This window comes from Nerophis lumbriciformis, linkage group LG01 (assembly GCF_033978685.3).
Source record: "Nerophis lumbriciformis linkage group LG01, RoL_Nlum_v2.1, whole genome shotgun sequence".
NCBI lineage: Eukaryota > Metazoa > Chordata > Actinopteri > Syngnathiformes > Syngnathidae > Nerophis > Nerophis lumbriciformis.
Genome location: NC_084548.2, coordinates 60,834,046 through 60,851,206, shown reverse-complemented (window position 1 = coordinate 60,851,206; position 17,161 = coordinate 60,834,046). Strand labels below are relative to the sequence as shown.

The window sequence follows — 17,161 nt, the reverse complement described above, 5'->3', positions numbered from 1 at the left end:
CTATCTAATCTTCGTGAATGTGAGTTTTGGTGTCGTGGTGCGTCAACAATGCAATCTAAGTCTTTGTGAATGTGAGTTTTGGCAGCATGGCGCGTCGACAATGCTATCTAAGTCCACATAAATGTGAGTTTTGGTGGCATGGCGCGTCGACAATGCTATCTAAGCCCTCGTGAATTTGAGTTTTGGCGGCGTGGCGCATAAGCCCTTGTGAATGTGAGTTTTGGTAGCATGGCGCGTTGATAATGCTATCTAAGTCTTTGTGAATGTGAGTTTTGGCGGCGTAGCGTGTCGACAATGCTATCTAAGTCCTCGTGAATGTGAGTTTTGGTGGCGTGGCACATCAACAATGCTATCTAATCCTCGTGAATGGGAGTTTTGGCGGCGTAGCACGTCAACAATGCTATCTAATCTTCGTGAATGTGAGTTTTGGTGTCGTGGTGCGTCAACAATGCAATCTAAGTCTTTGTGAATGTGAGTTTTGGCAGCATGGCGCGTCGACAATGCTATCTAAGTCCACATAAATGTGAGTTTTGGTGGCATGGCGCGTCGACAATGCTATCTAAGCCCTCGTGAATTTGAGTTTTGGCGGCGTGGCGCATAAGCCCTTGTGAATGTGAGTTTTGGTAGCATGGCGCGTTGATAATGCTATCTAAGTCTTTGTGAATGTGAGTTTTGGCGTCGTGGCGCGTCGACAATGCTATCTAAGTCCACGTAAATGTGAGTTTTGGCGGCGTGGCACATCGACAATGCTATCTAACTACTTGTGAATGTGAGTTTTGGCGGCATGGCGCGTCGACAATGCTATCTAAGCCCTCGTGAATGTGAGTTTTGGTGTCGTGGCGCGTCAACAATGCAATCTAAGTCTTTGTGAATGTGAGTTTTGGCGGCGTGGCGTGTCTACAACGCTATAGTCTTCATGAATGTGAGTTTTGGCGGCATGGCTCGTCGACAATGCCATTTAAGTCCTCGTGAATGTGAGTTTTGGCGTCGTGACGCATCAACAATGCTATCTAATCCTCGTGAATGGGAGTTTTGGCGGTGTAGCGCGTCGACAATGCTATGTAAGTCCTCGTGAATGTGAGTTGTGGCGGCGTGGCGCGTTGATAATGCTATCTAAGTCCTCGTGAATGGGAGTTTTGGCGGCATGGCGCGTCTACAATGCTATCTAAGTCCTCGGTGAGTTTTGGTGCCGTGGCGCTTCGACAGTGCTATCTAAGTCCTTGTGAATGTGAGTTTTGGCGGCGTGGCGCATCGACAACGCTATCTAAGTCTACATGAATGTGAGTTTTGCCGGCATGGCGCGTCTACAATGCTATCTAAGTCCTCGGTGAGTTTTGCCGGCGTAGCACGTCAACAACAATATGTAAGTCCTCGTGAATGTGAGTTTTGGCAGCGTGGCACGTCTATAATGCTATCTAAGTCTTCATGAATGTGACTTTTGGCGCCATGGCGCGTCTATAATGCTATCTAAGTCCACGTGAATGTGAGTTTTGGCGGCGTGGCACATCGACTATGCTATCTATTTTAATTTTCCTGAGATAACTCTCCTAAAGGAATCAATAAAGTACTATCTATCTATCTATCTATCTATCTATCTATCTATCTATCTATCTATCTATCTATCTATCTATGTCCTTGTGAATGTGAGTTGGGTCTGGTTTCCCTTGAGAATGAAGGATGTAGCAGGAAGCGCGGCGGCGTGATGAAGCCATGGCGAGGACACACAGAGAAGGACAGACAGAAGCTGGGGGATCTGCCCTACCTTCTGTGTCGTGAGTATCTGCCACTGATATGACCGCAGCCATTGCATCCAGGCGTGGGGCAGCTGGATGGGATGGATGGAGGTTAAACATGGGCTTCAAACATGCAGTCATCAGGCACAATGGAAATGAAAAAGCATGCAAGGAGCTCACACAAAGAGTGGCGTGCGTGCAGGTGGCGGCGGAACATCATATTGTGTGTCGTACATCAGGCCTGGCCTATATCCGGTTACCGAGAGCGATAATCATCAGTCAAGACCTGTTGTAATTTCCCCCGCTCTTCTCTCCTCGCCGCCATCATTGTGGCCATCACCCTCTCGCCCGCTCTGATGCAGGTTGCTACGACCCCTACGGACGCCTCATTTCCATTCTCATTAACTCCACCAGCCCCTTGCCCTTTATTACGCCGACTTATTCATTTCGCTTCGGCAAAATGCTGCATTTGCATTTCCAATGAGGGGTTTGTTTCTCATGTTGGACTTGAGAGCAGGTCCATGCTCCAGGTGAGGGGATGAGAATTTAAAGGACAATGTGAATGTAGGAGCCTGAGAGACACAGATCGGGGTTTCTCGTCAAGATTCTCCGACAGGTTGGGACCTTTAGGGGCCACCTTGTATTGGGAAAAGTCAGTGGATTCAGGTAGGGGTGCCAAAAAAATATAGATTTTCCAATTAATCGTGATTCTTATTTGTAACGATTCTTAATCCATAAAAAAACAATCAAAAATCTATAAAAAAACAAACAAAATTTTGTTGACGATTCGATTAAGAATCGATTTTGGATTAAAACTGATTTTTTTGTAGGGTTGCCTATAAAACTAAAGATTTCCAGATTAATCGCGATTCTTATTTGTAACGATTCTTAATCCATTAAATGCATATAAAAAATCTGGTAGTTTTTTTGGACAATTCTATTCAGAATCTATTCTTGATTAAAACATATTGTTGCAATGTATTTTTTAAAGGGGTGTCTAAAAAAAAAAAAAAAAGGATTTTCAGATTAATCGCGATTCTTATTTGTAACGATTCTTAATCGATCAAAAAATAAATCAAAAATCAATTTTTTTTTGACGATTATATTCAGAATTGATTCTTGATTAAAACATATTGTTGCAATGTATTTTTTGAAGGGGTGTCTAAAAAAAAAAAAAGATTTTCAGATTAAAAAAAAGATTTTCAGATTAATCGCAATTCTTATTTGTAACTACTCTTAATCCATTAAAAAAAAAAAAAAAATCTAGTTGTTTTTTTGACAATTCTTCAGAATCTATTCTTGATTAAAATATATTGTTGCAATGTATTTTTTTAAGAGGTGTCTAAAAAAAAAAAGTTTTTCAGATTAATCGTGATTCTTATTTGTAACAATTCTTAATCGATAAAAAAAACATTTCAAAAATCTATAAACAATTTTTAGTTGTTTGACGATTACATTCAGAATTGATTCTTGATTGAAACATATTGTTGCAATGTATTTTTTGAAGGGGTGTCTAAAAAAAAGAATAATCCATTTTCAGATCAATCCCGATTATTTGTAACGATTCTTAATCGATAAAAAAAAAAAAAAAAAAAAAAATCAATTAATTTTTTTTGTTTTTTCAACAATTATATTCAGAATTGATTATTGATTAAAACATACTGTTGCAATGTATTTTTTGAAGGGGTGTCTAAAAAAAAGAATAATCGATTTTCAGATTAATCGCAATTCGTATTTGCAAAGATTCTTAATCGATTAAAAAAAAATATCTAAAATTCATTAATTTTTTTTTTTTTTTTTGACAATTCTATTCAGAATTGAATTTTGATAAACAAAAATATTGCAATGTATATTTTGGCTGGCACGGCCACTCTCCCAAGATTTTCAGATTAATCGCGATTCTTATTTGTAATGATTCTTAATTGATAAAAAAATCGAGTTAGTAATTAAAAAATCAAAAAATCTTTTTTCTTTTTAAAAAAAAAAATTCTATTCAGAATCTATTATTTATTAAAACCTATTGTTGCAATGTATTTTTTGAAGGGGTGTCTAAAAAAAAAAAGATTTTCAGATTAATTGCGGTTCTTATTTGTAACGATTCTTAATTGATTAGAAAAAATATTTATTATTATTATTATTTTTTAAACGATTCAATTCAGAATCTATTTTTGACTAAAACGAATTGTTGCAATTAATTTTTTGTAGGGGTGCCTACAAAAAAAAAATATATATATATATTAAAAATATATATTTTATTTGATTCAAAAACAATTTTAAGAATCAATTTAGAATCGTAATGAATAAGAATTGTGATTTGGATGTGACTCAATTTTTTGCACCTCTACAACATAGTGCAAAAGAAGGGACTCATAAAAAATGATTAAAGTTAAAGTTAAAGTACCAATGATTGTCACACACACACTAGGTGTGGCGAAATTATTCTCTGCATTTGACCCATCACCCTTGATCACCCCCTGGGAGGTGAGGGGAGCAGTGGGCAGCAGCGGTGGCTGCGCCCGGGAATCATTTTGGTGATTTAACCCCCAATTCCAACCCTTGATGCTGAGTGCCAAGCAGGGAGGTAATGGGTCCCATTTTTATAGTCTTTGGTATGACTCGGCCGGGATTTGAACTCCCAACCTACCGATCTCAGGACGGACACTCTAACCACTAGGCCACTGAGTAGGTTAAATATTAAATATAAATTAGAAAAATGTTTAACTAAACTAATAATAAATAATATATATATGTTTCTTAAATAAATTGTCAATGAAATTAAAGTGCAAATTTGCACCACTTTAGTCATATTTTTTTGCGCTTTAAGACATTTCTCCATGACTTGTTTTGATATTGTCATTACTGCCACAAGTGGTGGAAATGAGTATTACAACTGAGCAAGCTGAGAAACACTCCTTTTTTTTGGCCCTATGGTTAAAAAAACCACTGTAATAATCTACTTTCCTTTGCGTGCTCAGTTTTAGATGTTTGTTCATCTCTAATTTAAAGGACGGTTTGAACATTCTAACATCAAAATAAATGTGAATAAAGCGGCCGGTGTTAATTTGTAGTAAAAAAAAAAAAAATACACCTCCTCCTGCATCCTTCCATCCTTGCAAAAAGATCACACTCGCCTTGCTTTGGCCCGACTGAGAGCCTTCCTAGCAGGAAGTAGAAAAAGAGCCGCGCAAAATCAATAGCCAGCGTGAAGTGTGAGACGAGGAAGAGACGGGAGGTGAAGAGATAGAAATATAAACATGATATAGTCGAGGGCCTGCACATAAAAGAACCTGATGAAACATGAAGATGAAAGTGTTCCTTTACCTCAGCTCCTGTCCAACCAGATCGCTGGGAACTGAGAGGCAGCGGGGCGAGCGAGAGAGAGGGAGAGAGAGAGAGAGAGAATAAAGGTGAAATCGCTGCTGCTAAAAGAAACTGGGATCAATACATGACAAATGTATACTCATCTCATGAGGCTTACGCACACACACACGCACGCACGCAAACACACACACACACACACACACACACACACACACACACACACACACACACACACACACACACACACACACACACACACACACACACACACACACAAACACACGTATTTAGGTCAAAGCATAATAATTGTGTAAATGTATCAATAAGTGCTTCAAGTACACTGTGCTTGTCTAAGGTACTTTATTGAAACCTTTATTTTGTTAGCGCAGTTACATCCATGATGTCGTTCACAACAACACAACAGATGAGATGTGTTGTGTGTGTATGACTGTTTGTACATTTATGTTATGTATGGTGTCGTTCACAACACAACCATTGAGATGTGTTGTGGGTGCATGATTGTTTGTACATTGATGTTATGTATGGTGTCGTTCACAACAACACAACCATTGAGATGTGTTGTGGGTGTATGATTGTTTTTACATTGATGTTAAGGTCCATGATGTCGTTCACAACAACACAACCATTGAGATGTGTTGTGGGTGTATGATTGTTTGTACATTGATGTTACGTCCATGATGTCGTTCACAACAACACAACAGATGATATGTGTTGTGGGTGTATGATTGATTGTACATTCTTGTTACGTCCATGATGTCGTTTACAACAACACAACAGACGAGATGTGTTGTGTGTGTGTGATTGTTTGCACATTGATGTTATATATGGTGTCGTTCACAACAACACAACCATTGAGATGTGTTGTGGGTGCATGATTGTTTGTACACTGATGTTAAGGTCCATGATGTCGTTCACAATAACACAACCATTGAGATGTGTTGTGGGTGTATGATTGTTTGTATATTGATGTTACGTCCATGATGTCGTTCACAACAGCACAACAGGCGAGATGTGTTGTGTGTGTGTGATTGTTTGTACATTGATGTTATGTATGGTGTCGTTCACAACAACACAATCATTGAGATGTGTTGTGGGTGCATGATTGTTTGTACATTGATGTTAAGGTCCATGATGTCGTTCACAATAACACAACCATTGAGATGTGTTGTGGGTGTATGATTGTTTGTATATTGATGTTACGTCCATGATGTCGTTCACAACAGCACAACAGGCGAGATGTGTTGTGTGTGTGTGATTGTTTGTACATTGATGTTATGTATGGTGTCGTTCACAACAACACAATCATTGAGATGTGTTGTGGGTGCATGATTGTTTGTACATTGATGTTAAGGTCCATGATGTCGTTCGCAACAACACAACCATTGAGATGTGTTGTGGGTGTATGATTGTTTGTACATTGATGTTACGTCCGTGATGTCGTTCACAACAACACAAAAGATGAGATGTGTTGTGGGTGTATGATTGTTTTTACATTGTGTTACGTCCATGATGTCATTCACAACAACACAACCATTGAGATGTGTTGTGGGTGTATGATTGTTTGTACATTGATGTTACATCCGTGATGTCGTTCACAACAACACAAAAGATGAGATGTGTTGTGGGTGTATTATTGTTTTTACATTGATGTTACGTCCATGATGTCGTTCACAACAACACACCAGATGATATGTGTTGTGGGTGTATGATTGATTGTACATTGATGTTACATCCATGATGTCGTTCACAACAACACAACAGATGATATGTGTTGTGGGTGTATGATTGATTGTACATTATTGTTACGTCCATGATGTCGTTTACAACAACACAACAGACGAGATGTGTTGTGTGTGTGTGATTGTTTGTACATTGATGTTATATATGGTGTCGTTCACAACAACACAACCATTGAGATGTGTTGTTGGTGCATGATTGTTTGTACATTGATGTTAAGGTCCATGATGTCGTTCACAACAACACAACCATTGAGATGTGTTGTGGGTGTATGATTGTTTGTACATTGATGTTACGTCCATGATGTTGTTCACAACAACACAACAAATGATATGTGTTGTGGGTGTATGATTGATTGTACATTGATGTTACGTCCATGATGTCGTTCACAACAACACAACAGATTAGATATGTTGTGTGTGTATGATTGTTTGTACATTAATGTTACATGCATGATGTCATTCACAACAACACAACCATTTAGATGTGTTGTGGGTGTATGATTGTTTGTACATTGATGTTAAATCTGTGATGTCGTTCACAACAACACAACAGATGAGATGTGTTGTGGGTGTATGATTGTTTTTACATTGATATTACGTCCATGATGTTGTTCACGACAACACAACAGATGAGATGTGTTGTGGGTGTATGATTGTTTGTACATTAATGTTACGTCCATGACGTCATTCACAACAACACAACCATTGAGATGTGTTGTGGGTGTATGATTGTTTGTACATTGATGTTACATCCGTGATGTCGTTCACAACAACACAACAGATGAGATGTGTTGTGGGTGTATGATTGTTTGTACATTGATGTTGCGTCCATGATGTCGTTCACAACAACACAACAGATGATATGTGTTGTGTGTGTATGACTGTTTGTACATTGTTGTTACGTCCATGATGTCGTTCACAACAACACAACAGACGAGATGTGTTGTGTGTGTGTGTAATTGTTTGTACATTGATGTTATATGTGGTGTCGTTCACAACAACACAACCATTGAGATGTGTTGTGGGTGCATGATTGTTTGTACATTGATGATAAGGTCCATGATGTCATTCACAACAACACAACCATTGAGATGTGTTGTGGGTGTATGATTGTTTGTACATTGATGTTACGTCCATGATGTCGTTCACAACAACACAACAAATGATATGTGTTGTGGGTGTATGATTGATTGTACATTGTTGTTACGTCCATGATGTTGTTCACAACAACACAACCATTGAGAGGTGTTGTGGGTGTATGATTGTTTGTATATTGATGTTACGTCCATGATGTTGTTCAGAACAACACAACAAATGATATGTGTTGTGGGTGTATGATTGATTGTACATTGATGGTACGTCCATGATGTCGTTCACAACAACACAACAGATTAGATATGTTGTGTGTGTATGATTGTTTGTACATTAATGTTACGTCCATGATGTCATTCACAACAACACAACCATTTAGATGTGTTGTGGGTGTATGATTGTTTGTACATTGATGTTACATCCGTGATGTCGTTAACAACAACACAACAGATGAGATGTGTTGTGGGTGTATGATTGTTTGTACATTGATGTTACATCCGTGATGTCGTTCACAACAACACAACAGGTGAGATGTGTTGTGGGTGTATGATTGTTTGTACATTGATGTTACGTCCATGATGTCATTAACAACAACACAACATATTAGATGTGTTGTGGGTGTATGGGTTGTTCTTGCTAGCTTTAGCTTCCTAGTTTCAAGCTGTTGTTTCGACATTAATGAGTTCAGGACGGGGCGTTTGAATGTTTCGGGGATAAAGTCATTATTTTCCTTGATAAATGTTCCTTCTCCTCACAATGACAACATTTCACGCACATTTATGTCAAACATTACGTTGCACGTAACAGTTATCGTCCAATTATGTGACTATGTCCAGGGTTACGTGAACCCGGAAATCATATGCCTTACTTCTATTGAGGTTATTGATTATTGATTAGACATACTAGTAGTAACCACGGTGACGTCCCAAACTTCGTTCGGATCGCAATTTGCATGCAGGTCGCTTCCCCCCTTTCCTCCGATTATTACATTTTTATGATCAAAATGAAAACTAAAATTGGATTAACTGTCCAGCCCTAAGGCCCCCCCCCCCCCCCCCCCACACACACACACACACACACACACACACACACACACACACACACACACACACACACACACACACACACAAAACTAACAAGTAGGCGCAAACAGGACAAGGCATAATGGTGCCAATCATTTGCAGACATCAGCAATAAAACATTCTCACACTTTGCATGGAAGGGAAATGAAACAGGAAAGCATCACTTTTTTTTTCCCAGGGTCAACTTAAAGTAATTGCCTCGAAAACATAAATCAAGCATCAACACACACGCACACGCGCACCACCAGCGGCATCGATCGGGAATTTAGCAACAGAATGAGTTTGGAGAAAAATTCTATTTTCATTTGGAGCAAATGAGAAAACAATACAACCCTGGAGAATTGAGCTTGCGATCCAATATCTCATGCATTAATCACATGTCAGAAACAGCACGCATATCAAGATACACTGACAAGTGTGCGTGGGTGTGTTCTTGTATTTTTACCCTTCTTGAGACATCAACAAGGAAGAGGACTGGTGAACAAGTTAGGACCAAAATCATGGTCCCAATACGGAAAACCATTGCATCGAATAGAGAGCCAAATACTAGAGTCCGTGAACATTGCTCCAAAGTCAGGATTTTTGGTTGATTTAATGTGCATACAAAAGTAAACATTGACAGGTGCAGAGGCAGCAATATATGGTAAAACAAGATTGCAGCTAAAGAAGGACTTCCCTATTCATCCCCAGCTGATTTTGTGTGGCCATTAACAGTTAGCTTCTACAGCTGGGTTGCCCAAAGTGCGGCGCAGGGACCATCTGTGGTCCCTGACTCGTTTGTCATCGGCCTTAAGCACATTACCAAAAACAAAAAATAGAGATCTCATTTGTGGTGAAATTTATCAAAATTAGGGTGGTGCCAAAAAAGGAGGGATTTTTCAAATTGACTGTGTGTCGGTTTTTAAAGTGCCCCCCCTCTGGTTGTTATGTTTATAATGTCTATTTTCTATTTCCTGCTGGATTAACTCTCTATTTTATGCTGCTGCTGTCACATATACTGTATATACTGTAATATTGTACATGTGTTGTATATATTGTATATATGTTATAGACATAATATAATATATCTGTATATATATTATTCTGTACACATATTATGTACATATTCGTAAATATGTTAGATTTTTTATCGCTATATTAGTCTATTTATACATGCATTGTCCTTTCCATCCTTACACTTTCCATCATTGTAACTGAGCTACTGTGTTGAACAATTTCCCTTGTGGATCATTAAAGTTTGTCTAAGTCTAAGTCTAAGTGTAACATATGAAATAACAAGTGTGTGTAAAAACTTGAAGTGCTCCCCCTCTGGCCAACATATGTAATAACAAGTGTGTGTAAGAAATTGAAAAGGCCAAAATTAATGAAAAAGAAAAATGTATATAGAGACGCACGGCCATTCTTCCACTGCGCCACGCCGTAAATTAATGAAGATTAAAAAACCAATTACAAACAAAAAATAAAAATAAAAAAGAACTAAAAGCAGTCTTTTTCTCACAATGTGTCGACTTTTATCTTATAAAATTTATTTTATAGTTTTCTTTTAAAGTTTCTGTAATATTGCAATATTTTCTCGTAAAATGATTACTTTTTCATGTAAAATTAATACTTTTAATGCAAAATGGCGTATAAAATTCTGACTTTTATCGCAATATTGCCAATTTTTTTGTTGTTCTTGTAAAATAGTGACATTCTTTGAGTAAAATGACGACTTTTGTCATAATTTTTGCCTAGTAAAATTCCGATTATTATTATATTGCCAAAATGTTAACGTTTTCTTATAAAATTGTGATTTTTGTCGAGTAAAATGACGACTCTTGATTGCCAACATTTTAAGCTTTTCTGGTAAAATTGTAACTGTTATCGAGCAAAATTCCAACTTTTATCATAATATTGCACAAATGTTCAGTTTTTCTTGTAAAATTTTGACTTGCGTTGAGTAAAATGACGACTTTTATTATAATACTGCCAAAATTCTAAGTTTTTCTTGTGAAATTCCAACTAATTTTTCACAAGAAGCTTTGTAGTTTAGTTTGTATATATTATTCATGTTGTAAATACAAATCTTTATATATCTAGAAAGGGTGGTCCTAAAGAGGTAGGCATTTTTCGGAGGTCTCAAGAAGGTAACAAATACAATAGTGTGTGTGTGTGTGTGTGTGTGTGTGTGTGTGTGTGTGTGTGTGAGTGTGTGTGTGTGTGTGTGTGTGTGTGTGAAGTGTCTTCTTCTTTCATCATCCAGTTGGAATGAACGTCAGCTGCTGCTCAGCAACATTAAACAAAAAACATCCGCTAATAGCACCAACACACGCAATTCAAGGAAAACGGCACTTTTTGGGCATCATTCCCCTTCTAAATAGTAAAAAACTGCTCCCAGCAGGTGGCTAACGATGCCCTCTCGAAAAACACCGACATTTACATGCTGTGACCTGCATGCTAACCGAGTTATGGCGACAATGTTTTTGTTCTACATTTAAAAGAGGAACTGCTCTTTTGTTGTTTTTTCCTATCGTTCACAATCATTATGAGAGACAAGAACACACAACTTTTTTTTAAAGGATTTTAAAGATGATTAAAAAACACTTGGATGATGCGACTAATGAGAGAGACAGTTGTAGCCTTTAAAGTCTCTAAAACAACTTCAAAACCCTCCATCGACATTTTATATACACACTGCAAGTATATATATAATGTAGTAACTGACACCTTCATAACAATATGTAATATTGAGATTAAGTAAAAATTATGACATAGAAAAGTAAAAATTTGGACGTCAAAAATCTAAATTATGAGATTAAATCAAAATTACGACAAAAAAAAATCAAAATTATGACATTAAAAGTAAAAATTATGACGTTAAAAGACAAAATGAGATACAAATTCAAAATTATAAAATAAAAAAATCTAAATTATGAGATCAAAAGTCAAAATGATGAGATTAAAAATCAAAATTATGACATTAAAAATCTAAATTATGAGATTAAGTCAAAATTATGACATAAAAAAAGTCAAAATTAGGACATTAAAAGTCAAAATTAAGACATCAAAAATCTAAATTATGACAATAAAAGTAAAAATAAGGACGTTAAAAGACAGATACATTCTAAATTCAAACATAAAAAATCAAAATTATGATATTAAGTCAAAATTATGACATAAAAAAAGTAAAAATGATGACATACAATTTTCAAAACTATGACATGAAAAAAAATGAAAATTATGACATAAAAAGTCAAAATTAGGACATAAAAAATCTAAATCATGACATTAAAAGCCTAATTTAGTATGTTAAAAGACAAAATGAGATTAAAAAAATCTAAACTAGGATTTAAAAAATCTAAATAATGACATTAAAAGTAAAAATGATGACGTTAAAAGTAAAAATTATGACGTTAAAAGACAAAATGAGATACAAATTCAAAATTATAAAATAAAAAAATCTAAATTATGAGATCAAAAGTCAAAATTATGAGATTAAAAATCAAAATTATGACATTAAAAATCTAAATTATGAGATTAAATCAAAATTATGACATAAAAAAAGTTAAAATTAGGACATTAAAAATCTAAATTATGAGATTAAATCAAAATTATGACATAAAAAAAGTCAAAATTAGGACATTAAAAGTCAAAATTAAGACGTTAAAAGACAGATAAATTCTAAATTAAAACATACAAATTCAAAATTATGATATTAAGTCAAAATTATGACATAAAAAAAGTAAAAATTATGACATACAGTTTTCAAAACTATGACATGAAAAAAAATGAAAATTATGACATAAAAAGTCAAAATTAGGACATAAAAAATCTAAATCATGACATTAAAAGCCAAATTTAGTATGTTAAAAGACAAAATGAGATTAAAAAAATCTAAATTAGGATTTAAAAAATCTAAATAATGACATTAAAAGTAAAAATGATGACGTTAAAAGTAAAAATTATGACGTTAAAAGACAAAATGAGATACAAATTCAAAATTATAAAATAAAAAAATCTAAATTATGAGATCAAAAGTCAAAATTATGAGATTAAAAATCCAAATTATGACATTAAAAATATAAAATTATGATATTAAGTCAAAACTATGACATAATAAAGTCAAAATTAGGACATCAAAAATCTAAATTATGATAATAAAAGTAAAAATAAGGACGTTAAAAGACAGATAAATTCTAAATTAAAACATACAAATTCAAAATGATGAAATAAAAAATAAAAAATTATGATATTAAGTCAAAATTATGACATAAAAAAAGTAAAAATTATTACATAAAAATTTCAAAACTATGACATGAAAAAAAATCTAAACTATGACATGAAAAATCAAAATTAGGACATCAAAAATATAAATTATGACATTAAAAGCCAAAACGAGTACGTTAAAAGCCAAAATGAGATACAAATTCTAAATTATAACATAGAAATTCACAATTTTGACAGTAAAAGTCAAAATAATGAGATAAAAAAAAATCACAATTACGAGATTAAAAAAATCAAATTATGAGATAAAAAAATCTAAATTATGAGATTAAAAATCTAAATTATGACATTAAAAATTCAAAATTTTGACATGTGGAAATACACTTCTTGCAATGTGCATTTTTCAGAGTATGGATGCACAAATACATGTAAACAAGCAAACACACCTGACACACGATCAGTGACACTCACCTCGAATTCCTTTAGATCGAGTGCGAGTCCGCTTGTCGTCATTTTCTACGCTCATCTGAGAGGGGGAGAGAGATGGAACAAGGGTCAAAGGCCTTCGCTCAGTCAAAAAGCCCTCAATTCTCTTAAAAAACAACACTCATTTGGTACAATCCAATCAGAAGGTGCTGCCGATATCGATCACATGTATCGACTGTATAACTGTGTTGATGTGAGTACTACTGACAGTGTAACGATATCAAGAGAAAACATGTTTTGTGAAATAAAAGATATTGGACTAATCGCTCTAGTTGTTTTATTTTTTTCGAATATCGTTATATTATCATCTGCATTACTCTTAGTAATCTATTTGTTCACTTCCTGTTCATATCTGCTTACTTCCTGCTTATTTATTGTGTTGATTCTAGCTAGCTTAGCGATTAGCATGCCTTCTAGTCTGCCCCTGCGTGTTTTTACTCGGCGTGTAACATGTTTAGCATTCTCCCCCAGTGATAATAATACTTGTAAAAATGAAATGTAGTTTATTTAATAACTCAGTGGAGTGGCGCCACACTGTGTATGAACACACAACGTTAGCTGTTAGGGACCACAAATAAACCTTTGGAGATTGGTCCATTTATCCCTGAAACAGGCCGATAGTGATGGGAGCTGCCACACGAGTGGAGAGAAACAAAGTTCCCGCCCCTCCCACGCCTTCCGGTACGCCTAAGTGGCGAGCATGCATGATTGTGTATTGTGCTGCTCGGGGGCCACGGCCATTAGTGGGGCCAAGGACTGCAAATCATAACTTTCAATGTTACCATAATGAGGCAAAATCATACAGCTTTTTCAAAAGCTGCTGGAATAATAACCCTTTTATGTCACCGAAAAATATGTGTGTGTGTGTGTGTGTGTGTACACGAGTGACACTCTGTGCATACTACTTAGTCCTGGCTCGCCTTTTAAGCCTCAAAAGAGCAGGTGTTAACCCGGCTCCAACACACACACACACACACACACACACACACACACACACACACACACACACACACACACACACACACACACACACACACACACACATTTACCAAGCGAGGGCCACGCCCCCTTATGTGCCGCACTCAAAAGCTATCAGATGCTTTTTAGTCACAATGGAGCTTTTAGCTTTGATGACATCTTTTATTTTATCACAGCTTGTCCTTTTTTTTTTTTTTAACTCTCATTATGTTTAACCCTTCTATGGAAGACCACATAATAATCCTCCCATGGCAAGTCACAATGCTGACACTGAAGTCCAAATTAGGACATTAAAAGTCCAAAGGGACGGCGTGGCGCAGTGGAAGAGTGGCCGTGCGCGACCCGAGGGTCCCTGGTTCAATCCCCACCTAGTACCAACCTCGTCATGTCCGTTGTGTCCTGAGCAAGACACTTCACCCTTGCTCCTGATGGGTGCTGGTAGCGCCTTGCATGGCAGCTCCCTCCATCAGTGTGTGAATGTGTGTGTGAATGGGTAAATGTGGAAGTAGTGTCAAAGCGCTTTGAGTACCTTGAAGGTAGAAAAGCGCTATACAAGTACAACCCATTTATCATTTATTTATCAAATTAAAACATTAAAAAATCCAAATTACGACGTTAAAAATCCAAATTATGACAATAAATCCAAATTATGAAATAGAAAGTCAAAATAATGACATTAAAAGTCAAAATTATGACAATAAATCCAAATTATGACATTAAAAATTTAAATTAGGACATTAAAAGTTAAAGTTATGACATTAAAAATCCAAATTACGACATTAAAAGTCAAATTTATGACATTAAGTCAAAATTATGACATTAAAAGTTAAAATGATGACATTAAAAGTTAAAATTATGACATTAAAAGTTAAAATGATGACAATAAATAAAAATGATGACAATAAATAAAAATGATGACATTAAAATTCAAAATTATGACATTAAAAATCAAAATATATGAGATTAAGTCAAAATTATGACATAAAAAAAGTAAAAATTAGGATATTAAAGTCAAAATAATGACATTAAAAGTTAAAATTATGACATTAAAAATCCAAATTATGACATTAAAAGTTAAAATTATGACATCAAGACAAAATTATGACATTAAAAGTTAAAATTATGACAATAAATCAAAATTATGACAATAAATCAAAATTATGACATTAAAATTCAAAATGATGACATTAAAAATAAAAAAATATGAGAGTAAATCAAGATTATGACATGAAAAAGCAAAAATTATGACATTAAAAGTAAAAATTATGACATTAAAAGTAAAAATTATGACATTAAAAATTCAAATTATGACATTAAAAGTTAAAATTATGGCGTTAAAAATCAAAATTATGACATTAAAAGTCATAATTATGACTTTAAAAGTCAAAATTCTGACATTAAGTTAAAATTATGACATTAAAAGTTACAATTATGACAATAAATCAAAATTCGGACATTAAAATAAAAAAATTATGACAATACAAATAAAAAATATGAGAGTAAATCAAAATTATGACATACAAAAGTCATAATTAGGACATTAAAAGTCAAAATTAGGGCATAAAAACTCAAAATTACGACATTAAAGTCCAAATTATGACAATAAATCAAAATTATGACATAGAAAGTCAAAATTATGAGATTAAAAATCTAAATTATGAGATTAAAAATCTAAACTATGAGATTAAATCAAAATTATGACATAAAACAGTCCAAATTATGACATTAAAAGTCCAAATTATGACATTAAAAGTCCATATTAAGGCAATAAAATCTAAATTATGACATAAAAAGTGTAAACTATGACATAATAAATCAAAATTACGACATTAAAAGTAAAAATAATGACATTAAAAGTCTAAATTATGACAATAAATTAGATTTATGAAAATAAAAGTCAAAATGATGACATTAAAAGTAAAACACATGACATTAAGTCAGAATTATGACATAAAAAATGTGAATTGACATTAAAAGTACAAATTATGACAATAAATCTAAATTATGAAATAGAAAGTCAAATTTATGACATTAAAAGTCAAAATGATGACAACAAGTCAAAATTATAACATTAAAAGTCAAAATGATGACATTGAATATCAAAATTATGAGATTAAGTCAAAATTACAACAAAAGGAGGTCAAAATTAGGACATTAAAAGTCAAAATTAGGACATAAAAACTCAATATTACGACATCAAAGTCCAAATGATGACAATAAATCAAAATTATGACATAGAAAGTCAAAATTATGACATAGAAAGTCAAAATTATGACATTAAAAGTCAAAATTATGAGATTAAATCCAAATTATGACATAAAACAGTCCAAATTATGACATTAAAAATCCAAATTATGACATTAAAAGTCCAAATTATGACATTAACAGTCCAAATTATGACATAATAAATCAAAATTACGACATTAAAAGTAAAAATTGTGACATTAAAAGTCTAAATTATGACAATAAATCATATTTATGAAAATAAAAAGTAAAAATTATGACA

The 17,161-nt window shown here is 34.3% G+C and overlaps 1 protein-coding gene across 6 annotated transcripts in view; it reads right to left on the bottom strand.

Moving 5' to 3' along the window:
• The window catches only part of LOC133570656 (myelin transcription factor 1-like), a 430,657-nt gene that overhangs the window by 90,874 nt on the left and 322,622 nt on the right, over nt 1–17,161 (bottom strand). For all 6 annotated transcript variants that reach the window (XM_061923347.2, XM_061923352.2, XM_061923365.2 and 3 more), the window contains 3 exons: nt 13,663–13,717; nt 5,055–5,085; nt 1,763–1,825 (listed from right to left, as the gene is read on the bottom strand). In XM_061923347.2, the coding sequence (XP_061779331.1) occupies nt 1,763–1,825; nt 5,055–5,085; nt 13,663–13,717 (149 nt within the window). The remainder of the gene's footprint in view (nt 1–1,762; nt 1,826–5,054; nt 5,086–13,662; nt 13,718–17,161) is intronic.